Here is a 24,304-nt window from a genome sequence, read left to right on the forward strand (position 1 = left end):
TGCCTTTACGGCATGATCTAAACTGCAGAGACTGACAGGCCAACAGGCCATCATCGCTTTGTACTCATTTGAGATAGTCATACCCATTAAGGAGGAAACAAACATGCATGTGCCTTGGGCATCATCACCCTGAGCTGGGTGCCTTTGCGTCGTTAAGTTCAGCACAAACGTTCATGAATCTCCAGGACTTCCTCGGCGTAGAATACCTTATCCTAGAGGCCGGATCCAGAGAAAGCAACTACGGAGTCCACATGACCTTGTTCAGTGCGCGTAACTGGCACTGCGACGAGTTTCCCGAATCGTAGAGTCAGTACGTTGCAATCCTTGCAGCAACCCTGAAACCAAATTGTTCAGGCCGAGACAGATTTACAGTTTTGATACTACAGTAGAAGTGTATTTACAAACCCCGTTTGGAAGGAAAATGGACCCAGTTACTCCTGTTTGGACAGAAAGAATCTCTCCTGTTCGAATTCAAATTTCAAATAAGTCTGCCACTGCAACACCATGCCATGGCCTTTTCGGCAGATCACTGACAATCAACTGAGCAGCTCCGGGACCTGAAACCCCGCAAGTTCTGACCCGACTGTCTGAAGTCTGAACCGCTTGCGGCCACTCTTTGCAAGCGCAGTACTGTTCGTTTTCTGGAAGTTTCCCGTGCACCACAAGTCCAAAGCGGCTTCCGGCCACGGGGGTCACAAGCGGCCTGTGCTGCGGCTGCGCGTACGGTCCTTGTCGCTCCCTTCCGCGAGCTGAAAATCTTTTCCTCTGCTGTGCTGGGAGAACAACGAAAAAGCCTGGAACCGAATCCATTCCAGCAGCACCGGGGTGGGCACCTCGTTTTCTATGGACTATACAATTAAGGATAAGTTTGCACAATTCTATGGACTCCAGGAGCTCAGAAGAATCTCTTGGTAGATTAGCAGGAGTCTTTAGTAGTGTGCAGAAGTCAGAAGAGGCTTTTGGTCTCCAGTCCAGGACTGATGCTGCAGTACTACAAAACAAGGGCATTGTTTGGATGTTTGCATTGCCGGATGGGGAATAGAATAGCTGAGCTGGGGCTGGTATCCATCTGTGCCCACCTGGCTATCCTTCTACCAGGAAAAATTTCACCTCTATATTTGGCACCATGCTGCAGAGTTGCAGAGCTACAGGAGGAGCGGAAGACTACTACTTGCTTCAAATTCTGCTTTTGTCAAACTAGCACTACTGTGCAGAGATCCAAAATGTGAAACCACAGCAGGATGCACTGGGCTGTTCTGCAACATAAAAAAGAAAAACTTGGCGTGCCAGTTACCATGGGGTTTGCCGAAGCCATAAGCCTCTTTTTTCTCCTTCATCCACTTCTGCATCATCAAATGACGAGACACAGTTCTAAAACAATTCTCAACCTTCCAACACAGTGAGTTAAAACTGAATAATAACAAAGGGGGGCAATTCAGCAGGTTGGAGCAGAAGAAAATCTGAGTGATTGACAGGACACAAACTAGTACTGATAATCCACCCTTAAGACGTCGATGTGACATTAAACCGGTGTGATACAATGGTTGAGTTGATCTCAAGACCCATGAGAGTCACACTTAACATCCCAACAAATCTGGCATGGGGCATTTGGCCTACCAGGCAATAAGCAGGGAATGCCATGACAAGGAAGGCAGAAGCACTCTGGAGACAACTCCAGCATGCCACTGCCTCATGCAAACGGGCCAGCCACGCCAACCTTCCCCAATCATATGTCACTACAATCCATGCCACCACGCGCATCCTCCGGTCCCTACTTTTCTCTGCCTACCTAGCTAGCTGCAGGACTTTATGGCCCCAAGAATTTTAAAATCAGCTTCTAGGCTTCTACAGATTATTCCAGCTGATCTCCAATGAAATGAGCAGTTCGAAATAATGTAGTTTCTACATTATTGTTGCATCACAGTTATGAATGATCAGAAGAGTTGCAACTTTCTCTTTCTGTTTTAGAAATACTACACAGGCAAAGGTTAATTTCTCAATGATTTTTTCTCTCTCACATTGGGTCAGAACCTTGAGAAGAGAATACAATGTACTAACATATGATTGAGCAATGAAACAATGGAATTTACACGGACCGCATATCTGTTTACAAAGACCTCACCTTTGCCACAAACCAGAGTAACAGAGTCATTACTGGTACACAATCTGCCATTTTCTTGAGGTTGCACCTTCGCTTTCGTTGCATCTCTGTCAGCTCAGATAGCCCCAAATCATAGGTTATCGTCTGCTTCATAACATCCGGGAGACAGATGCTGCCACACCTCATGAATGGCTGAAAGCAATACATCCTGTACATCAGCTCTTCATCTCTGTGGTCTCTGTCATAGTCGCACATCACCAATGGTCTTCCTCTCGAATTCACGCACAGCATCAGCAATGCGCTTCATGCTGTCGTCGTAGTACCAGGGCGTCTTCTCGGACCATGTCAGGCCACCCTTGGGTGGAATGGGCACAAACTCGCGGCAAACCTCATCGAGGACGTTGATGGTGTTGTGGTAATGGTAGTATCGGATGAGGTGCTCCGTCTTGTGCGTGGTGTTGCCGATAACATTCTCAGACATGTGTACACCTGTGGCGTATGCGTTCTTGGCCTGAATCGCATACTTCCGGTCTCTCCTCACGCCGGTGATCGAGTTCCGGAAAACCAGCTTCTCAAATCCCCACTGGCTGCAGAAGTTTCCAGTAAGAAGAATCATATTGTCAGAATAACCATAGTCAAATGTAACAGAAGCGATGCAACTAATAAGACTGCAAGAAGAACAATGTAGGCTGCAACAGTTAAAGATGCGGTTAGATTACTGAACTGGTGACCCAGGACTCTGCATTTGACTTGTCTGTTCTCTGGACGACTGGATACATAAACTGGATAGTGAAAATGAAGCTGCATTGCATAAATCGGCCTCTGAATTGCTTCTATTGGAGTGGCATTGCAAGAGTGCAACAACTTTCAGAAACCATGAAGAAGGAAGCTCACAAGCAGTTGGGCCCTTTTAGTCAATCTTAGTGACAAAAGAAGCTACATTGCAATTCCATACCCGAATTCGGCAATTCCAGTTCAAATCATCATAATAATATGCAAATTTGGGGAAAGAAAGAGTCACCTACTTGGAATAGTCAGCGTCCGGATTGTCGACGCACAACCTGCTCGACATCGGGTTCTGCTCGATGGTGAACTGCGTGTACGGTTCGAGCTCGTTGAGGACGTCCTCGAGCTTACGCCCATCAGGCAGGAAGATGTACTCGTCGACGTCGAAGAAGAACGTCCACTTAGCGGCGTGCCGGTACCGGTGTAGGCAGTCGTTGACGACGAGGAACTGGTTGTAGTACCACCCGTCGTACTCGGCCTGCGCGCGCACGTCCTGCAGCGTGGCCCGGCCCGCGCGCACCCAGGGCTCGAGCGCGGCGCGCACGGCGGGGCCGACCCCGCCGGCGTCGTGGAAAACGAAGTGGGAGCGGTCCCCGAAGAAGCGCGCGTGGTACGCCATCCACTCCCGCACCCGCGCCGCGCTGAGGCTGCCGTAGAGCGAGGAGCCGCAGTAGAGGTAGTCGTACCTGGGCCGGAATGCGGCCCCGGCGTCGTAGGCGCCCGGGGCCTCCTCGAGCGCGACGATCCGCTCGTGCGGGGAGTCCCGGGAGCGCGAGGGCCCGTGGTGCGCGTAGAGGATGAGCCGGCCGCCGGCGTTGTCGGCGTTGGGCACGCGCGGGAACGTGCAGTTGACGACGACGACCGTGTAGACGCGGCCGTAGCCCCAGTCCGGGAGCATGTGGTACGTCCTGGCAGCGCGCATCGGCGGCGAGGAGGAGGAGGCGTTGGTGGGCTCCCACTCGCAGCGGAACCAGGGCTTGCCGTAGACGTGCGTGGGCTTGGAGGCCAGCCCGACGACGGCGAACGTGTAGGGCCCGCCGCGGTAGGCGCCCATCTGCACGAACAGCGCCGCCGCGCTGCCCACGGCGCGGAACTCCCGCACCTCGGGGCCGGGAGGCGGCGGCGGCGGCGGCGAAGCGGTGGAGTTGGGGGCGGCAGAGGAGGAAGATTCGGCCTTCCTGGCGTGAACGGCGAGCGCGCGGGGGGGAGACCCGGCGGCCGCCTGCGCGCACGCGTCGGCGGGGAACGGGGCGGCGAGGAGGGAGCGGTAGGGCCGGAGTTGCCAGGCGGCGGCGAGGAGCGTGAGCGCGGTGAGCGCGGCGAGGAATGGCTTGATGTCGAAGCAGAGCAGCGCGGGCGCCGCGCCCGGCGCAATGCCGCCTCCGCCCCCGCCCCCGCCGGCCGCGTCCTTCCGCATTGCCGCCGCCGGCTCGGAGCCGCGAGTGGGAGTGGGAACGGGGCAGTGTGAGGACTGAGGAGGGAGGGTGGCAGCGGCGAGCGGCGGGGGATTTTACGCGAGGTGGTTCCCCATTGGTGGGTGGCGGATTAATTGGCCGCGGCTTTTGGCTTTTCTCTCTCTCTCGCTCGCTCGCCGAAGAGCTCCCGGGCCCGGCCGGAGCCGAGGCGGATTACTGATGGCTGGCTGACCGTGGGCCCGTGCGGCTCTCGGCGCGCGCCGTCTCGGGCCGGCCGCCGCCGCGGCCCCCCGGGGTTTTACCCCTTTTGGTCTGGGCCTTGTTTAGATCACTTCCAACTTCCAACTTTTTACACACTCTCTCCATCACATCAATTTTGGAACACATATATGGAGCAGTAAATGTATGTAAAAAAAATAACTAATTGTACAGTTTAATTGTACATCACGAGACGAATCTTTTAAGCCTAGTTAGTCCATGATTAGATAAAATTTGTCAAATACAAACGAAAACGCTACAGTAGCAAAAAGTTCCAAAAGTTATAAAAATTTGCGATCTAAACGGGGCCCTGGTCGCGGAATGTCGTCTCGCTCGGCGGTTAACCAATGGAAGAAGCTACTGGATGCGCTCTCTAGTCTCTATCTAGTCTGTGCAAGGGCAAGCAAGGTCAACTCAAGCACACGTCGACGGGGCGACTGGTAGTACGGGGAACACAATTACGGCGGAGATCGAGCGGTCGGTCAGGGAGGCGAGGCGAGCCCGGTGCGCCGCGGGAGCGCGCGTGCGCGTGTTCGCACACGGGTACACGTACACCGGACGCGCACACGGACGCGGCGCTTCAGACCTCGACCGGTTTAGGCAAGCAAGAACAAGGCAGTCCCGCGCCGTCGGCCGGTGGAGCTGATCAACGAGCGCCGCCTTGCTCTCGTCGGCGTGCCGGCAATCAACGACAGCGCACCGGACACGCGGCATAACGAGTGCTCTGTTCTTGAGCTATGCGCGCGAGCGCCATGGCCGTCTTGCAAATTTGCTCGAGGCAAAGCGTGGCGTTGTTACCGGCGGCGGACAAAGAGAGCGATTTTTGCGACGGTGGGCCGGTGCGCTAGCTTTTCTTTCCTTTTGCCTTCATCGCCGGGCTCCCCTCGTTTCCGGAATCAGAAAAGGGACCCGGCTGCAGCGAACGGGTGTGCAGCCACGCCAAATAGGGGGAAAAAAGATTGCAAGCTGCCGAACATGATCCAGCTCGGGATGAGCTGAGCATCTGCAAATAGTTGTTGCCCAATCGAGACGAGCAGCGCCCCGTGTTTAAGCAGGCGCCGCCTGTAGATCTACCTGATCCGGACAGCGTTTGATCGGGCTCAAGGTGCGCTGGGCGTGGAAACGCGGGGCAGGGCAGGGCAGCGTCCCGGGCGCCGCCGCCTCCTCCAGCCAGCCCTCCGGCTCCGAGCACGTCTGGTCACACCTCAGCGCGCGCGTCATCCCGGCTCACCGCGCCACGGCGTCGCCCGGCCGGACGAACGAACGATCAACGGTTCCGGCACCTGAAGTTGGTTTCCAAAAACTGTGTTCCCGGTTGCCCTGAACATTAGTACCTTTGTATCACGGTATGCGCACCAGGACATGGTCTACGTCTGCCTTGCCTATTTCCTGTGCTGGCGAAGCAGACACCCCCCCATCTGCTTATTGTTCTGCTCCAGGACACAGCACGGGCCGTCGTGTCCCGTCGGCGCACAAATGCGTTCCACTTTGGCGAAGCCTTCTGATGATCGCCCATGCATCACCACCGCAGCTCCGTCAGTGCACTCTGTGAACTCGTCGAATAGGCCCTAACTCAGAGCTACTCCTGCCTGCATTGTATTTGTATTCATGAACGAACCAAGAGTTATGACGGCTTTAAGACCGGAAGAGTACATCACGGTACCCAGTACTCGATCTGCTCTCGCAGAGGGCAGAGCGCAGGACTGCCGTGGAAAACTACTCGCTGATCCCCTCTACTACAGGAGCTAGTTAGGCGTAACGGATTTTGACCCAGTGCTCTTTTCGTAATCCAACTTAAACCTTTATATATATTTTTAGTTTAAAATTATATAAGATTAGAGTCCGGCCCTTAGATTATCTAGGTAAAAATTTAAGATCCTTTATAATCCTATATTCGTCCTCTAGAATTCCATATTTATCTTCTAGAGTTTCATATTCATCCTCTAGAGCCCATTTCTTTCTATTTCACTTCCTAGCACTTCCTATCATTTTGATATAGAATCCATGTCCTAAAGTAATGGTATTAAGAAATGGAATCGTAGAATGGCCCCTTGCGTCTCGGCGAAGCGTAACTAAATTAACCAAACTTCCTCTTGGAGTTGGAGGCCAGGACACTCCAAAGTACCCAATGATCTAAAGCTGCTGCTGCTGTTGGGCCATTAACCAACGTTACACAGTACTAGATGTGATGCTACTTGAGCCAAACCTCTAGGACGAAGCCACGTTATGTTCCGGAGAAGTACCTTAACTTTTAGTGAAACAAAAGTGTCACTGACTTTACCGGCAACAAGTCATAGGCATTTTGGGGATTTGTACTTCCATTGTTTTTCAAGAGAAACTTTATACCAAACCACGGAACTGTGAGCTGCTCGCTAATCTTTATTAGCAGTGATCCACCACGGCAGAGTACGGGCAGGCTGTGGCGCCGCTTAGCTCCGGATCAGCTCACTTTAGCTGCACAGCGAACGCGTTCTCCGTTCTCACACAGCTTGGGAGGGACGTGCAGTGGCCGGGCGAAAACAGTGCTACAAGAAGCATGGACACATTGAAAGTTTGAAACGTGCAGCTGAAAAGCATAGTTCTCTTAGCAGATGCACACTGGAAAATGTACCAAAATGTCAGTCTATAAGTCTATTCAGCCTATGTCAGTGTCTACAGTATCAGCACTATCTTCTCCCTTTTCCTTTTCCTTTTCCTTTTTTACTACCACATATCTCCCTAAACATTGCTTTACTATACTAATCAGTGATCACCAAAGAATGAAAAGAAGGAATACCTAATAAAAGAATACCAATACGCTAACACTGTGAAAGAAAAAAAAGAAAATCTGTACTTCCTAAACTGCATCATCTACTACTTCTCATTCACATTCCAAGCCACAGACCTCTAGAACCGGCCCATCAAACTTGATGGTGAACGGATTTACACGGACCCACAAAAGAGAGAATATGGCTGCTAATAGCACTGAGAATACAACAATGATGGTCGGCACCCTGTCCTGCTTGCCCATCACGCCCTTGAGGAAAGGATGGAGATGGAGGATAACCCAGAAGGAGAAGAACAGCTTGCCGAGCAGCGGGCCCCAGGATTCATATCCATCAGTGATTGCCTTGGATACACCGGCTAAGACTCCGACGACGTTGAGCAAGAGCAACGTCATTGGAGGAACCAATAGCCAGGTCCACTTGAACTCATACAGCTCAGAGAACTCATTCGTGTCGCCTCCCTTGAGAGTCACCCTGAACTTAGTGTCCACACCGCCAAGAACCTTAAGAAGCCCTTGGCACAGCGCAAAGAGATGCGAGGAGACACCACCAATGACCCAAAACTGCTCATTTCTCCACCAATCATTGATGCCTACTCCACCCCACTGCATCTCAAGGATGCTGGTAGCTGCTATGGAGACAAATAGGGCTATGAACAATATGCTCGAATAGATATTCATCTGTAAAAGGAAAGGAGAAATAGATATCAATCATCTAAAATCTAGTAGAAACAAGAACCTACGAACAAGGTTTAATTTAAGAGTAGAAAAGAGTGGGTAGCGCTGTTCTGTTCAGTACCTCAGGCACCATAAACTTCCCTGATAAGAGGCAAAATGCTGGCAAAGCACAGTATATTATCAGTGGAATTGATGTCCATGGATAGATGACAGAGTTGATATATGACAATCTCTCCAATGGTTTCAGACCACTTTGATACCCATACCATATAGGGCAGTGCTTGCTAAGAAAGATCTCCACAGAGCCAAGTGCCCATCTTAGAACTTGATGGAGACGGTCAGTAAGATTGATAGGAGCTGATCCCTTGAATGCTGGTCTCCTCGGCATGCAGTAAACAGACCGCCAACCGTGGCAATGCATCTTGAAGCCTGTGAGGATATCCTCAGTAACAGATCCGTAAATCCAACCAACCTAGACATATATGTTTTGAGTTAGCTAAGGAATTCTTTGGATGTTAGGTTGCAAATTTTATTTTATTTATAGGACACAAAGACAACTGCAATAGTCTGATAAAAAATTACATGGAAAAGGGAAAACAAATGACTGGACGGGGCAAAGTTACCTCTTTCCCCCATTGTGTCTTATTCTCGTACCCGCAACTTAGTACATGGATGCAATCATCAAGACTTTTGAGCATGTCAAAGCGACAAGCTTCACCACTCTCTTGCAACGTTGAAGCCAGAAATGCTTGTGACAGCCCAAATCTCTTCTCAAACTTTTCTTGGGGCACCAGAGTTGCATATTCTTTGCCTATTTCTTATGAGGTATGGGAATTAGTCTCCATAAATACTTTAGAGAACATAATAATAAAAGAAGAAGGCAAAAAAGAAAAGAGCAACAGAAACAACTCACCAGTTACTTCCAAAGCATGTACTTTCTTAGATGCATCCCCGCATTTCACTTTCTTTTGGTTTTCTTGCTTTTTCTTAGCTTTCAAACATTTTCTTTCTGATCCGCAGCACAAGCAGCATGACATAGGCCAGCAGTTGCATGTCTTGCTAGGAGGCTTTGTTGCAGTTGGGGCATCATATCCATACAAAGCATGTCTTCTGAAAACACAACCTGTCCCGACATATATTGGTCCTTGGATCCCATCAAGACCTTTCATGTTAATCTGTACAGAAAAGTAGAGGGAAACATGCTCAGAATATCAGCTTATCTATCTTCCTGATAAAGTTATGATGAATTCATGCCATACATACATCAAAAAACACAACATTGTGGTTTGAATATCTGTCATGTTGATCAATGCCATCAAATCTCTGTGGAAATTGAACATAACAAATTTTCTCTCCCAAAACTGGGTCCATCAGAAAACACATTGCCTCCCTTAGTGCTTTGCTATTGTTGATATAATGGTCACAATCCACATTCAGGACAAAAGGTGCATTTGAGAGAATTGCTGATGTTCGCAGCTAAAATAAAGATCAGATTGTTAGTTGAAGGAAGCAACTGATAGATCAACTTCATATGAATGGTCTCTCTCAAAGGAAAGCCACTATAACACTATAGATTACCAATGCATTCAAGGCACCGGCCTTTTTATGGTGATCATATCCAGGCCTTTTCTCTCGTGAAACATAGACCAACCAAGGCAACTTATTTCCAGCATCATCCATAACACAATCATGGCCGGTGATGACCTGGTGACAGCATCACCACAAATGTAAGAAGATCAATCTAATATTATAAAAAGGAAACTAACATGGATCACATTTGGTAACATTATTTTTTGGTAGGGGGCTTGAAAAAGTTTAACAAAATTAAGAAACATAACAAAGTGCATTAAGCAATAAAATGGAGGATAAATGCAGTTCTAAAAGGGTGTCTGTTAGAGGCAAGTAAAGCACCCAACCTGGACCATTCCGGCATGGTCTCGAACATTATTTCCATGCCATGGAGCTCCTTCTGGCAGAACCCATCCTCCCTCAGGAACTTTATGTGAATTAGCAACCGCTGCGTTTATACGAACCTTAAATTCTTCATATTCTCTCTGTATGAAAACCAAAATGCAGGTCAAGATAGTTTAAAATTAGTTGCAAACACACATCAACAAGCATACTCTATACAAAACTATGATCAGAACGCAAAAACAACACTGTAAAAGGGCACATAGGCAAAGCGCTGTGACTGGCTCTCACAATCATAATTGTCATTGTCAGTAGCAGAATAGACAACATTACAGTAAAATTGTATCATTTGATATTCACACACATGCAAATTTCAATTTTCCTGTTTATTAGCATACATATGGTTGTACCAATGTTGTGCACGATGTTAAGTAGAGTCACATTTTAGAAAGGGCCTAGTGAGTCATGGACAAACAAAAGGCCTATTAAACAAAGTCCAAATAGTCTTCCTTCCTAATCTGTCATATGAACTAACCTTCATTGCCCGACGTTCTCGAACGAATTCTGGATGCACCTTTTCTCTCAGATAGTCAATTTTCTGAGCAAAATACCATTCAGGAGCCCGAGGCTCAATTTTATGCTTCTTACAGAAAGGGACCCACTTTCGTGCAAATAGACATGTTTCTGTAAGTGCTTCAAAAGTAAGCATGGCGGCACCATCATCCGACACATAGCAACAAACTTTATCAACAGGATAATCCACAGCCAATATGGACAAAACTGTGTTTGCAGTAATTAAAGGAGGTTCCTTCACCGGATCAACTGTACTGACAAATATATCAATTGGAGCCAGCTCTGATGGTTTTCCTTCCTTCTCATACCTGAGGGTGCCAAGGGGCAAACTTTAGAAATAAGATAAAATGTAATTCCTTCTATGACTATGAAGTTTAGGCAGATAATTTACCTTAATGATAATCGATCCAAGTATGTTTCTCTCTTTATTGGGTACCACTTGGGAAATTGGTCCAAAATCCATGAAAAAGCGAACCAAATTTCACATATTACTGAAGTCAACCATAACCAGTAAGCATCATGAACAGGATTCCGAATCCGATAGTGGAAAAATAAGGCAAGAATGGCCAGCCGTAAAATTATTACAATCCTGTAAGGGTTTATTTTGCTAGATGGAATAGGTAACTTCCTTGATAGTTGCTTGCTTTCAGCAGACCTAGAATGTATTAGACACTCGTTAGAGAGAAAACAAGTACTTGCTTTACAAATCCAAAGTTACAGAAAAAAAAATCCAAAATAATAGGGGTAGAACTAGCAAGATAGAAGAAAATGTTTCAAAAGTCAATATTGTTATTGATTCAAGAACGTCTGGCAAAAGGCACTGAAATAATTTATGGCTTATTTTTTTTATCTAGGTGCAAGCATGATGACTACCCACATATAATATAGCTATGCTTACTTCAGGTAAGACTAGCACAATATTTTTTTTGCACAATCAATTACAAAAGGCACTCTTTTGCAGTTGCTGATATTACTGATACAGTAAAATATGTTCACCTGGGATGATGGCCATCAAAATCATTTTGGTCAGATCCTTCACCATCAGATGAAACTTTTTGCATTTTGTGTTGTTGCTTTCTTTTCCATTCAACTCTGTTCTTCCAGGCAACAGATCCATAGCCATACAGTGTGAGGTCTCTTTTGGGATTTATCGGTCTTGTTTGCACTAAACCAGTGACACAGTGTTAAGATATAGCAGTAGCACCCTAAAAATAAAAACAAGACTAGTTGAAAGGGAAGCATACAGGGATTATGTCGCATAATCTCTCCAGTGTTAGGGTGCGCAACAAGAGCATGATGATTTGTTGGAGTTCCTACATGCTGCAGAAGCAAGCTCATGACTTTAGTACGTGTGTAACTAGAATTAGTGGTACGCAGTTCGGGATTTCAAGGTTCATTACCTCTTCATAAAAATGGACACTTGTTCCACTATTTGTAATACTGACACTATCAATGTCCCATGAGTTGATGGAGCTTTCTGCAACTGAGACACGGTATGGATGCACTGTACTTGATCGTCCAGCTATACTGGAAGCAAACTCGCTCTCTATGTCATCTGAACCTTCTTCTTCCTCATCTCCATGGACTCGAGGACTACCTAACAGATGCAACACTCTTTAATTTCTCAATTTGAGGTATAACAAACTCAGAAAAGGTCAAGGAGAAAAAGGCATACCTTTGTGGCGTTTGTACCGGGTCTTGCACCGAGGGCATACTTGTGTGCCCTCCTGACGCTCATACTCGTAACAAGTACGGCAAACAGGGAAAGCACACTCATTGCATGCGACGAAATACTCGTTTTCTTCTTGTAGTATGTCAATATCATCTCCGCATATCTGACAAATATAATCTGGACAGCCTTGTGAAGATCCTTGCTGCAACGTGGCGACACCAACAAAAAGAGAAGTCAAAGTGAGTAACTTAAGGAAAGCTCGATACAAAATATGATTTGGTGGCCATATGCAACTATGCAAGAGCCTAGTAACCTACACACTAATACATTCAAGCAACACAATGCTGCTGCACCATTTCTTTTACCCCTGGCATTTCCTCCACAATAGCACAAACAGGTAAAACATCCAAAACAAAACTTAAGCGAAATTTACTATAACAGAAGATAGAATGCCAAATTAACATGGAGACAAGAAGAAAATGTCTTAAAAGTCGATACAGAGCATGGAAAAAGATAAACAGCTCAACAGGCGCGTTGGTTAAAAAAATATCCCGCAATGCAAATGCTGCCAAATTTGTATTTTACATGTAAAAATGGTTGAAATTCGACTTCAACCCGCATACTCTGGAGACAAGACAAAAGTGGGGAAAAAGTTCATAGGCTCAACGGCCGGCGGATTACCTTGGAGAAATCGTCGACGTTGAGGACGACGAACTCGCGCCGGGAGCCCGCGACGAGGAAGCCGAGCCCTCCAGCGTCCATCAGTCCGACGCGCTCCCGCTCCCGCCTCCGCCTCTACGCCAGCACTGCCCAACCAACCGAGCTCGCCCCCCGTCTCCGCGCCAACCCCAAATTAGCACCCCTCCCCCGTGAAACCCGCGCCGCCGCAGGCGCACCACGCGTCAAACCTCACCTCTCCTTCCTCTGCAGCGCCGGGCACCCGCAAATGGCAAATCCGCACCCCCCGCGAGAATCTCTCCGGCTCTTCCCAGTGCCCATGGATCGCCTCGCCGGGTCCATCGGCACCTCCGCCACCCGTCTCCCCCGCGTCCGCCTCCGCCCCCATCGCGCGGCTACTCTTCTTCTTCTTCCGCGTCCTCCTCCTCGCTTTAGGACTCTCGGTGCCTTCCGCCCTCCTGGTGACTGAAAGCACGCACCCCCTTTCCAGTCCCATACCCATATGCTATACACCAATGCGGCAGCCGTGGAGGTCTCCCGAGCTTAGCCATGGACCACGCGCATACAGCTCTACCTCTGCTATGGCATATCGGCGAGACGGCGACGATGGAAGGTCGGACGCTCGGAGAGAACCGGAGGATAGAGGTTGAAGAAAGAGTAGATGGGCCGGTTTTGGGCCTTCGCCTCCTGTACCGGCCGTTTCGGCCCATTACACCTTCAGCTTCGTGCGTCGGCTGTTCGGGCGGCACGTCGGTGAAGGGGCGAGCGGCGACGAGGCGGACGGCGGCGGCCGCATTGCCACGGAGCGAGGGGACAGGTGAGTCCCGACCTCCAGCGATCTCCTCATTCCTCTCGAAAATTTCACAACCATTCAACTGCCACACGAGCGAATCGGCTTACGAGACTGACTCCATCGGGGCGACCAAGTTTCGGTGCTAGGAGGTAGGAGCAATCCTGGATGCTGCAAGCGCTCGCCAGTGGACACCCACTGGAGTTCAGGAGTAATCTATCGGATTCGTGATTATTCGTAAGGAGCAGGATCCTGGTGGATGAAGCCTGGGATGTTAGTTCCCTGATCATTAAATTCAGCTAGTCCTGCATTCTTAAGATTTGCATTCAGGCACGATATAAATCCTAAATGCTAGGGATCCACAAATCTTACAACAGTCATTAGGAAAAATATTTCTTGTTTCTGGGGGTGGTTGCATTCTAGCCAAGACATTTACAAATCAAATGCCATTAATACATATTGATAGGGGTTAGCTTTTCATCTAATCAGTTCTACCTCTCTTTTTTTAACAGAAGTTCTACCTCTTTACCGCTGTAGCCTAATCTAGCAACCTCTTTCAAGTATCTGTCCAGTTGATCAACTCAAATCAGGCCTTGTTAGATGCTTAAGCTTTCACTACCAACGGCATCGTCAGGTGAGCGTCTCTTCCATTTCCATGCCATGATAAAGAGCCGAAAACATAACCTCGAGGAGGCACATCCACATGGAAGTTAACTGTGAAAGCCTTCTTTACACCGTAGTTCTTGAAGTTTAGAACTTGTGGTGTCACTGTTACGTTTATACCTCTAGGAGCATACACCACAGCACGGTAACTGCTCCTTGGATTGCCCACATTTGTCATAGTTCGAGTGACTGAATAGCTCTTCTTCAGGTATGGTATGGTAATTGATGGGTAGTTCAGAACAGTAGCAGAAGAGGAGGATCTGCGGGTGCAGGTACAGTTGTCTCCGGTTATTAGATGCAAGGAGCGGTCATCATGGCTTGTGGCGCATAAAAATGACCTGTAATCTTCAGGCTGTGCATCAAAGATGATCCCTGGGTTCAGAGCTTTGATGGGATCTATGAAACCCGAGCCAAAGTCGAACGGGGTTGCAGCCTTCCCATCAGGGTCTGTGGCAATGGTTCTTCTTTTCTTATCCAGTACAGTTGCTGCAAATAAGATTCATGAGATTGATCGTAATACTAGTTTATCTTCTGAATCTGGTCATCCGGTGATACCTGTTGTCATGATTGCTGATTTGATGGCTGAAGGAGACCATGAGGGATATACACTTTTGACAAGTGCTGCTATTCCAGTAACATGGGGACATGCCATGGAAGTTCCAGATAGAATATTGAAGTGCATGTTATTCTTAGCAGGAGACCATGCCGCCAAGATGTTCAGGCCAGGAGCAGCGACATCGGGCTACAAAATGCACACATTGAGAAGAAAGTAATGGACATGTCAATCAATTTATCATCCATGTTCCTGTATCCAGCAGTTCAGTACTGGTTACCTTCAGAATCTCAGGTGTCAGTGAACTTGGACCTCTTGAAGAGAATGCCGCTACCCGTGGGCCATCTTGCAACCCTAAGATCGTCTTTGCTGGCAAGATCATTGTACTGGCATGCCTGTAAAATTAATTTTAGAAAAAAGACTGGCATACTAATAAAATGCACTTTCTATAGTAGGTTGTATCAACCTTGTACTCTTGATATAAGAAATAATTTTGTCACCCATTTTTTTCCCAACAACAGTTCCAGGAACAGCGAAGTGATTAGCAACATGATCCCCCATCTCATCAATAAGAATCATCCCAGCTGCACCAGCTTCCTTGACAACCATACTTGTTGATACACGTGATTCCGATGAGCCTCTAGTACGGCGGCAAATAAGAATCTTTCCTCTAGCCTTGGTCCTATTTAAAGAGCTGTCCAGACAAAAGCTAACAGCAAAGTCCACAAGAAATTCAGTTTGTTGATAATCTAATTCAAGATTTTCATTCAAAGATTGTTCTTTGTTTTACCTGGATTGATAGGGGGTGAAATAGCCCGCATTGGCTTCTGAAGCTGGAATAGTTCTAAATGAATTTTTCATGTGGTATGTACTCAAGCTCTCACCCTGTGCACCAAGAGGCACAATGTTCAAAAAGTATTCTTATGATTGCATAAGAAATAAAGACTGCTTGTGTCATATAAGAATGAAAATTACCGTTATGTAGGTGCCATTTGCCAGTCTGATATATGAGACAAAGGATCTATCGGTTGTTCCTGCTGCTACTGTGAGCATCCATGGTGCAAGGTTAGTTGCTGAGCTCTGTCTCCCAGCATTCCCTGCAGAAGAAACAACTAGTATCCCATTGCTTGTTGCATGGAATGAGCCGATGGATATGGCGTCGCTGAAATAGTCACCCTGAGGATAGTCTGGGCCTAGAGACACAGATATAATGTCAACACCGTCTCTGATGGCATCATCAAATGCTGCAAGAATGTCGACGTCGTAGCAGCCAGAGTCCCAGCAGGTCTTATAGGCAGCAATCCTTGCCATGGGGGCTCCTCCCCGACCTCCTCCAGCGCCCAAACCTCCATAATTCATGTTTCTTACAAATCTTCCAGCTGCTATTGAGGCAGTATGGCTGCCATGCCCTGAGCTATCTCTTGGAGATATAAACTTGATGGCATTTTTACTTGAACCGCCCTCTTCTGCTTGGTATCCATTGAGGTAATACCTACCTCCTATGATCTTCCTATCATATTAGGGTAGATGGGTGACTTTAGAAGATCAATAACTGGATAATATGGGGTAATTTTGAAGCATGCACCTGTTACATGTGAAATATGATGGTGAATTTGCCTCTCCTCTTTGGCATTGCCCTCTCCATCTTTTAGGAACTGGAGGCATCCCATGATCACTGAAACTAGGGGATTCTGGCCAAATTCCTGGAAAGGTACGTACACTTAGGTGAACGGCTAACTAAAACTCATGATTTTGATGGACAGGTTTCTGCCAATCTGACGGCGTCATTTTTCGGTTCCACCACTATGGCCAAACAATCAGGTGGAAGGATAGAAACAAATTCTATTGCAATACCCTTCAAACATCTCGATCTAATTCTTGCAAGTTACAACGCTGATATGTCTTGTCAGTTTGTAGGCTAGCATACAACAGGATTTATTGATGGAAGAGAAGGTTTTTGGTGCCACATGATGCTTACAATATGGAAAGAACACAACAAATATTCACACTGACCAAAAGAAGCCGATGCAATTTGAACCGATTATGCAATTGCAGTTCTACTCACCTGTGTCAATGAAACCAACAATGACATTCTCCTGGTTCTTGGTGGACAATCCAGGGACCTCACACTCTGCATTGGTGGACAAGCCCATGAAATCCCACGAATGGGTGGTGTGCAGTCTCCTCTTTGTGTTTGTGAACACCGAGACTACACCAGGCATCTCTGAAGAAATAATATCAATCAGATTTACCATTTCGGCATCACAGCCATCACCACTGGACTCAGTTGGTAGAGTTCTACATACATATTCTAAAAGCCACGTGGGGTGAAATTACCGGCTAATCTCATGGCTTGCTCTTTGTTCAGTTTGGCCGCAAATCCTTGGAAACCGCTGCTGTAAGTGTAGACATGTGATGCCTGCGCCTTCTCCAAGCTGTGGAGGCGAAGCATCCACTCAACTCAAGCTACTTTATATAACAGCACTGGGAGCTGTAGAGATATCGACAGCTAAGGAACGGATATTCACGGACCTTCCATCGTGAACAGCAGTCAGCATCTGGTGGTGAAGCCTCACGATGTCCTGTTGACGATCACTGTCGCCCTGCAACCTCTTGCCCATGTAAACCACATACACCTGAAGTTGACATCCATTTGGAAAGGGTTACACCGTTGGAACACCTCAAAAGAAGAGGCAGCTCGTGAAGACAAGCACAGAAGAGTTGGCTATCATTGAGACAATCCAACAGAGCAGTGGTGCGCACCTGAGAGCAAGAGCAGCAGCGGAGGTCTCCCAGTAGCACCAGAGCGAGCACGAGGAAGAACACGGCTCTGCCCGGGGAAGAAGCCATCGCAGACACGCAGACCCACACCGATGTGCAAACACGCAGGGGAAGTGAAGATCTGCGGTTTGGATAGCAAGTGTACTGGACCAGTTCTGTATGACTATGGACGCAGCAGCTTCCTGAAACTGCTGCCGAGCTACTCGATGCCTGCCTGGGAACATAAAAGCTCTGTACAGGAATCCCGGAGCAATGGGTGGCCGTTAGCTGCACCTTTTTCGTCGTCCCTGCCACTCGCAATCCTCAAGATGGCAACAAGATTACATAAATGAATGTCTTTCTTTTTGAATGAAAGATTACATAAATGAATGTCGAAAGCGTCATGATGCGGTATGGGAACCGCAGAGGCTGACAAATAGGGTATCCGATCTTGGGGATACAAGAACATGTAGAATGGCTGCTCTCGTAGAGATGTACCTGTAATCCTGTAGATGTGGTGTGTAATAGTATATATATCTGAACCTTGGCTGTGCTTATACAGAAAAATAAAGGGATACGAGGAGTATCTTTCTGTCAGACTTGGATCTGTTTTTTTCGTTTCCCGCCTTCTCCTTTGCAAGAGAAATTAGTGTAACTTATGGCACATGCTTTATTTTAAGTTAACCTGTGTATACATCTTGTGAAGTCATTACACACTAATACAATCTACATGCCGAGGGTGATGGCTGCTTTAGTATCCTGAAGAACACAGTGGCAGTGCAGCTGCAGCATCAAATCCAACCCCAACGGCCACTGTTACTTTTCGCCTTTCCGGTAAAGCATGGATGCCCCGATCAGCCGTTACCCATGCCGTCGCCCTCTCAAGACGACGTCTTGATCCGTGTTTTTTTTTTTTTGGAAAGGTACGTCTTGATCCGTCTAGGAATAGTGTATCGACCACTATGTGGTGGGATTAGAGTAGCCACGCACTTGGTTCATGGATGGGCACTTGCGCTAGCGACGAAAGGCAAAACCTTTCTTCTTCTATTTTTTACCGTTGCTGTGACGGCATCTTTTACCTTCCACTCCAGGTTGTTTAACCAGGTAACCATCTCTTGTTACTCGCTCGTCGCAGCCCATGGTGGTAACTTGGTGAGTGTTGTGAAATAGAATTGTAGAGACAAGGAGAATAGTGAATTGGTAATTCTTATTAATCTCAAGGTTCCCTTATATAGGGAGATTACAAGCCTAGTTATTCCTAGGCATTAGTACATCAGTTTCTCATCTTATAGCAGCAATAATCTTGATCCATAACCCCAGCAATAACATCAATTCATGTCCTTAAACATGGCTGTTATCATTCCTTAACCATGGCTGTTACCATGGCCTTGAAACCCTCGTGGCTGCGTTGATGAGGTTAAACAAAGATGTGTTTGTAGCAGTGAGGAACACGGGCGCAGATTCCCTGAATGCTCGGCCTGAGCAACGGACCTCCTCTCTGGGCTCCTGATTTGATTTGCCAGCTTAAATCTCAGCAAAGCTCGCTCTGGCACTAGATCAGCGCGCGGCGCACGTGAAGTGCAGGTGGTGCCTCTCGGCCCGTGCCGTGCCGTGCCACTAGCAGCCTACTACTACTGGTTTCTGCGCCGGCCGCGGGCTCGCTGGAGGTGGACGAGGTGAGCTGAACCCAGCAGCAGCCCTCTCGCCTCGCCGCCTGGTGGGAGGCGCGGCGTCTAGCGGGCCGGCCGGTCACGGCGGATGTCAAGCAAAGCCTAACCGACCCAGTTGCCAGCGGTAGAGAGACAAGAGAGAGCCGTTGATGCTAGGCTACTAGGGCCTCCATAGTTCGCCCACTGATTGCCGCTCGTCACGGCGCGGAATGTACACCCGCTAGCTAGTACCGCTCCTCTCCTCCGTGCTATGGGCCTACGTTTACACGATCCTCTGCGTGCCTACCCTGCACGGGCCGCACCATAGTCCACAAGACGATCATTTTTCTAGACGCCCTTGCTCCTCTCCTCCTTGCAGGACGATCGTGCAGATAATGTGTTTAAAGCAGAAAGTAGAAAGTAGTATAGATTGATTGATTGAACGAGTAGTGTGATTATATATTTATATATGGTGAAAGAGTGTGTTCAAAGAACATATTTTTTGTGGGGTTCAGACCTCTTCGCGAAAGTTCCAGAACCTTTCGTGAGAAGTTATATCTATCTGCTAAGAGATGTTTATCTGTAAAAAGATGCAAACTAATTGATCATTAATAATTTTTTTTGAGAAATTATCATTAATAAATTTAATTCTAACAATCCCTGCTGCCCGAGAGAGCTAGGCGGCCGGCTGCCAAACTGATGCTCTGGATCGGGCAGACCGGTAGAGCATCCATCCATCAAGCTGCTGCGTTCCCAGCTCCCGGCCACGCTCACCCAGCCATGACCCCAGCTGAATTCAGCACGGGCGGATGCTCCCGGCTCCACTCAGCTTCGCACGCTATGCGATGATGCCTACGCGCTGCTCCTAGCCTGGAAAAAAATGACAAAGCGATCGCACATTTTTCTCCCTGTACAGAACATGGTTGACACGACTTACCACCGAATATTCCAGACCTACACGAGCAGAATTTTTCACTAGCAATCTAGAAAAACGAATCTCTGCGGGGCCATTGCTGCTCATGTTACAATTTAATAGAATTTTTTTCTTTTTTGCTCGTGCGAATTCGTCCACCGCCGATCAATCAGCGACCTGGGAACCGGGACAATGGGGGAAGCTCGCGGTGGGGCCGTGGAAACGTCTCGCGCGCGCGTCTGGAGCGGCGGGGGCGGCCGCAGCGCGCGCGCACCGACGACGGTGACGGCGAGAGCTCGCCGTCGTCGTCTTCCCCCGCAGCGCGCTTGCTACCGGCGCCCGCCCGGAGACGGCCTCATCTATGGACCGGCCGCTCGGCCGCGACGCGCCGAGCGATCACGGCCGTGCGTTTTCTTCTTCTCCTGGGGGGGAAAGAGGGGATGCACGCATGCATTGCGCTCGGCAGGGGTCACCTGCGCCTGTCCGTCCGGCGTGTCGTCTTGCCTGCTGCCGGGGCTGAGGCGCCGGACGGATCCCGGGGGAGGTTGGCCGGATCGGCGGGCGATGCCGCGTCGCCGTCGCGCGAGCCGCCGCCGCCCGCCGTGCCCTACCTGTCGAGCTAGCTAGCGGCCAGGGCTCGATCGAGTGCGCCACACCGACCGGGCGATCGGCGCCTCTGCGAGCCTTATCGCGACTCGCGGCGGCCGGAGAGCCGTTCGTGCGTTTTTCGCCGGAGATGGAAAGCATGGCTAAACACCAAGCCCCGTGGGTACGCATCTCCTGCCCTGATTGGGCAAGTGCCAACTTGGCAAATTGCACGGCGATTTTCAGTCGCTCTATTGCCTGGGGACATCAAATTAAAGTTTGGATGCTGATGCCTAGATCTTCTCGATCCCACTTTTGTTGCTCAGTCTTGTGACGTGGTGGCACAAACGCCTCAAGATCGACTCGCATTGCGTCCCCTCGGTTTGGTTCTGAACTACTACCATATCCGTAAGCATGCATGGCATTTGTGCCGCGTCGAGGACATTTGTTGTACTTGTTTTCTACGAGATAATTGCATATCTGAAACTCCAAATGTCATGTTTCGCAGTTTTTATTCCTAACATCGATTTCGCAAAAATAGAACTCCAAACATGTGACATTTATTTTCATACCATTAAGTGTATTTCCTCTCTTTTCTATTTTTTTCCTCATATATTTAGCAGGTGAATTGATCATATTACCCTTATATATTTTTTGCACCACAACGTTTGGTTTCGTTTCGTCTCGCGTTTCTCCCGATCGTTGCTTTTTCTCTCTCCCGTTCGTGAGGAGACCCAGGGCCGGCAGCCATGGACCGCTAGCCGCCCGCTGAGCCAGTCCCAGCAGCCTACCCCTGGCCGCCGCCGGGTCTGGCCCATGCCTGAGACAGTCTATGGCCGCCGCTGGCAGTATCTCCACCTGCGGCTCCATGCCTCCATGTCGTGCCCTTTCTCCTCCGCCGCCGCCGACGGTACCTCTATCTTTGTTGCAGTAGTTTGCTTGGTGGTTATGGTGGTTGTTATTTTTATTGGCGCACCGTCTAGTCTGAACTTCTATTTTTTAATATAATCGGCAATTTTTTTGTCTGCTTTGTTTAAAAAAACCAACTATTCTAGCTAAAGAGCCTAGCATAGGACAGTGTTAAATTTTCTTATCATTGAGGTGAACCACCGTACATTGCTGCATTGAGTGTACATAGCTCCAAACGCCTCACGACAGTTTCTAAAACGGTGATTACGTGTGTGGGTCCATACGCTGTGTACGTCGGGCATCACACCATGGCCTACCACTGCACCTGGCCACCTACTGGCCCGACCTAACTCTGCAGCCAACCATGCCGGCGAGCTCGCTCTCAAGGTCGCCATGCCACTATATATAAGCAAAGGAAACCATAGCTCGATCGCCTCCAAGCAGAACGCGCGCGTCCATTTGCTCACCAGCGCTGTAGCTCGGCAGAAACGGCAGGCCATGAGGATCCGCCAGGCGAGCTGCCACGGCCGGAAGCCGGCCGGAGGAATGCGGCGTGGACGCTGGGGGCGGCGGGTGCGCGGCGGCGGCGGCGGCGTCCGGCTGGGCCTGCTGCTCCGGCTACGCGTGCGGCTGTCCGGCGTCGTCGGCCTGCTCCTGCGGAGCGTCGAGGAGCTCAGGTGCCGGCCCGGAGGCAGGGCCTGCAGGTGGTCGTCGGCGCCGAAAGCGCCGGTGCCTGCGCAGTGCCGCCACGGCCGTCGGCCCCCGGAGTGGGACGAGAGCTCCTTCTACGCGGAGGCCATCGCCGACTGCCTCGAGTTCATCAAGAGCAGGTCGTCCTACTGTCCCGTGAATGGCGGTAGGGTTTAGTGCTCTTTTTTTTATTTCTTGTCCTGCTGTCACCTAATTTGTCTTTTTTTGGTCTGTAGCCTTCTTACTAATCAATGTGACAATTGTACCTAGATTTCTATGATTGATATGAAATAATTCACATATATGTCAGCTAATCAAGTTTAGGCTGTGATTGCTCCTTGTGTATATATGTATACAACAAACAATGTGTTGTCCATGCATATGGTATTTTCAAGTTCTTTCCTAGCCTAATGGTTTTTCTAAGGGTGGTCATCACTAAACTCGTCAAATTTCAGCAATGAACTGAATGATCTAGTGGCAACTTATGGCTTTCTTTTCCAAACCAGAGTAGAAGCTCTGCCATGCATTTCAACCGTCAAACAAGAGAGAATATAAAATTAAGCAACTCGACCTATATTCCAAACTTATAACACCAAGATATTTGGCGTGACCCAAGAGAGACAAGTCATGCCAGGATATTTAGCGCGACAAATTTGAGTCACACCGAGCCCCTTGACGTGACTCCCGCCCCTTGTTGAGGAATCACGTTAAACTCATTGATACAAGCAAAAGGGCTATTTCTTAAAATTAGTTTTACATAAGGTATTATTCAAATTTAGAATAAAAAGCTAATTTTTTTTCCAAAAAGGGACCACTTCTCTGGTGGATCAGTGTATACTGATAGCAGCAAGAGCAACAATAATTCAACATGGAGTTAGCGTTGATATGAACTAATCTCAGGCCACGTTACATGGGGTGGAAAGGGCTATTTTCTTCAGACACAAATAAGTAATTGTTTGTCATCTAAAGTTAACCACGCTAAAGCATGAATCTTAATTATTTTATATCATGAGTTTTGATATTTGAAGAGATGATACAAATAGATTTATATCAAAACTAGTTTTCATAATAATATAGTTTTCTTATGTGTATTAAATATATTACAATTAAAAATACGGATTAGAGTTATATTCTGAAGATCGTGTGATAATGTTCAAAATATCACACGTGTGTCAAAAATGGACGGAAGAGCTAGAGATAGACTCTAATTAAAGGCTAGTATATACATGCATATTGTGCCGGTGTGGCGTGCTAAAATAAGTGACACAAAAATATGTTAGTTAAAATTGGGACCACACTTTGCAAAATAGATAGTTTTTTAGAAAAAAATATTTCTAGCATACAGGCAGACGGCAATAGCTCTTAGAGCTGGGTATCTCTAGCTCTAAAGAATTCATGGAGTTGGAAGTTGGAACTAAGGTACAGCCTCGTGAACATGGAATTAGTGGACGCTATTGGTGTTTGAGTGAGCTACCTTGTTTCTATTTTAGTTTAAAAATGCCCTTTGCAATTGGTTTTAGCAGGGGAAGTTTATATAACACAATTTTTTTTACTCGTCGTCCCATTGAATGTAATGCCGTAAATTCGTAATCCACCTCATCAAAAACGGAGCTAACTACATGTATCACTAACCAAGTTCAAGTAGCAGATTTTTATGCAAGATAAAGCAAGCCTCAAAGCCTAAATGCCAAGTGGTAGAAATTCTGACTGGCAGAACGATTGGCTAGAAGTAGAACTCTTCAAAGGGAGGAGGAAAGATTTGAGTGGCAAGGCAACGACTCCTCTAACTATAAATGCCATTTCCAAATACGTGAGACAGGCTGCGTGGCACGTGCGGACATAATTCAATCGGCCAAAACGTTAGGTGCGGCATGATAATGGCAGGTGCTTCTCCTTTTCTAGTGGATAATGGTAGGTGGATTTAATTTGCTTAGATGAGACATGACATAAATCGTT

The 24,304-nt window shown here is 48.0% G+C and overlaps 4 protein-coding genes across 6 annotated transcripts; 1 reads left to right on the top strand and 3 right to left on the bottom strand.

Moving 5' to 3' along the window:
* Positions 1–259: 259 nt before the first annotated feature.
* On the bottom strand, positions 260–4,602 carry LOC112889773 (galactan beta-1,4-galactosyltransferase GALS1-like). 2 transcript variants are annotated; one of them, XR_003228198.1, is made up of 3 exons: positions 3,127–4,602; positions 2,123–2,688; positions 260–1,343 (listed from the first exon to the last, which is right to left on the bottom strand). XR_003228198.1 is itself a non-coding variant. In XM_025956544.1 (2 exons), the coding sequence occupies exons 1-2, from the start codon at positions 4,302–4,304 to the stop codon at positions 2,343–2,345; spliced, it is 1,524 nt and encodes a 507-aa protein (XP_025812329.1). In that variant the 5' UTR covers positions 4,305–4,602; the 3' UTR covers positions 1,961–2,342. The 2 variants fall into 2 exon arrangements, 1 of the variants encoding a protein (XP_025812329.1); XM_025956544.1 differs by lacking the exon at positions 260–1,343 and having other exon boundaries at positions 1,961–2,688.
* A 2,560-nt stretch (positions 4,603–7,162) lies between these two features.
* LOC112889393 (cellulose synthase A catalytic subunit 5 [UDP-forming]-like) lies at positions 7,163–13,440 on the bottom strand. 2 transcript variants are annotated; one of them, XM_025955996.1, is made up of 14 exons: positions 12,840–13,440; positions 12,162–12,360; positions 11,887–12,083; positions 11,731–11,806; positions 11,483–11,651; positions 10,878–11,141; positions 10,449–10,794; positions 9,919–10,056; positions 9,581–9,706; positions 9,266–9,478; positions 8,916–9,177; positions 8,626–8,813; positions 8,124–8,474; positions 7,163–8,005 (listed from the first exon to the last, which is right to left on the bottom strand). In XM_025955996.1, the coding sequence occupies exons 1-14, from the start codon at positions 12,918–12,920 to the stop codon at positions 7,421–7,423; spliced, it is 3,195 nt and encodes a 1,064-aa protein (XP_025811781.1). In that variant the 5' UTR covers positions 12,921–13,440; the 3' UTR covers positions 7,163–7,420. The 2 variants fall into 2 exon arrangements, with proteins under 2 accessions (XP_025811781.1, XP_025811780.1); XM_025955995.1 differs by having other exon boundaries at positions 8,626–8,819.
* Positions 13,441–14,006: 566 nt separating this feature from the next.
* Positions 14,007–17,884, bottom strand: LOC112889394 (subtilisin-like protease SBT4.10). The gene is made up of 11 exons (XM_025955997.1): positions 17,606–17,884; positions 17,375–17,478; positions 17,180–17,277; positions 16,908–17,066; positions 16,428–16,545; positions 15,818–16,352; positions 15,633–15,727; positions 15,309–15,551; positions 15,123–15,237; positions 14,845–15,031; positions 14,007–14,775 (listed from the first exon to the last, which is right to left on the bottom strand). The coding sequence occupies exons 1-11, from the start codon at positions 17,690–17,692 to the stop codon at positions 14,231–14,233; spliced, it is 2,286 nt and encodes a 761-aa protein (XP_025811782.1). The 5' UTR covers positions 17,693–17,884; the 3' UTR covers positions 14,007–14,230.
* A 4,167-nt stretch (positions 17,885–22,051) lies between these two features.
* On the top strand, positions 22,052–22,578 carry LOC112889165. The gene has a single exon (XM_025955655.1). It carries the CDS (start codon positions 22,052–22,054, stop codon positions 22,523–22,525), a length of 474 nt encoding a protein of 157 aa, XP_025811440.1. The 3' UTR covers positions 22,526–22,578.
* Positions 22,579–24,304: the final 1,726 nt, after the last annotated feature.

The sequence above is a fragment of the Panicum hallii genome, chromosome 4 (assembly GCF_002211085.1).
Source record: "Panicum hallii strain FIL2 chromosome 4, PHallii_v3.1, whole genome shotgun sequence".
Classification (NCBI taxonomy): domain Eukaryota; kingdom Viridiplantae; phylum Streptophyta; class Magnoliopsida; order Poales; family Poaceae; genus Panicum; species Panicum hallii.

Coding starts and splice junctions, on each gene's coding strand:
- LOC112889773 (XM_025956544.1), bottom strand. CDS start 4,304: ATGCGGAAGGACGCGGCCGGCGGGGGCGGGGGCGGAGGCGGCATTGCG. Junction 2,689..3,126: donor CCGGACGCTGACTATTCCAA/GTAGGTGACTCT, acceptor AAACTTCTGCAG/CCAGTGGGGATTTGAGAAGC.
- LOC112889393 (XM_025955995.1), bottom strand. CDS start 12,920: ATGGACGCTGGAGGGCTCGGCTTCCTCGTCGCGGGCTCCCGGCGCGAG. Junction 10,795..10,877: donor TTGGATCGATTATCATTAAG/GTAAATTATCTG, acceptor TGGCACCCTCAG/GTATGAGAAGGAAGGAAAAC. Junction 9,707..9,918: donor ACCATGCCGGAATGGTCCAG/GTTGGGTGCTTT, acceptor TGCTGTCACCAG/GTCATCACCGGCCATGATTG.
- LOC112889394 (XM_025955997.1), bottom strand. CDS start 17,692: ATGGCTTCTTCCCCGGGCAGAGCCGTGTTCTTCCTCGTGCTCGCTCTG. Junction 17,067..17,179: donor GCAAGCCATGAGATTAGCCG/GTAATTTCACCC, acceptor TTATTTCTTCAG/AGATGCCTGGTGTAGTCTCG. Junction 15,552..15,632: donor TTCACCCCCTATCAATCCAG/GTAAAACAAAGA, acceptor CTTTGCTGTTAG/CTTTTGTCTGGACAGCTCTT.
- LOC112889165 (XM_025955655.1), top strand. CDS start 22,052: ATGCCACTATATATAAGCAAAGGAAACCATAGCTCGATCGCCTCCAAG.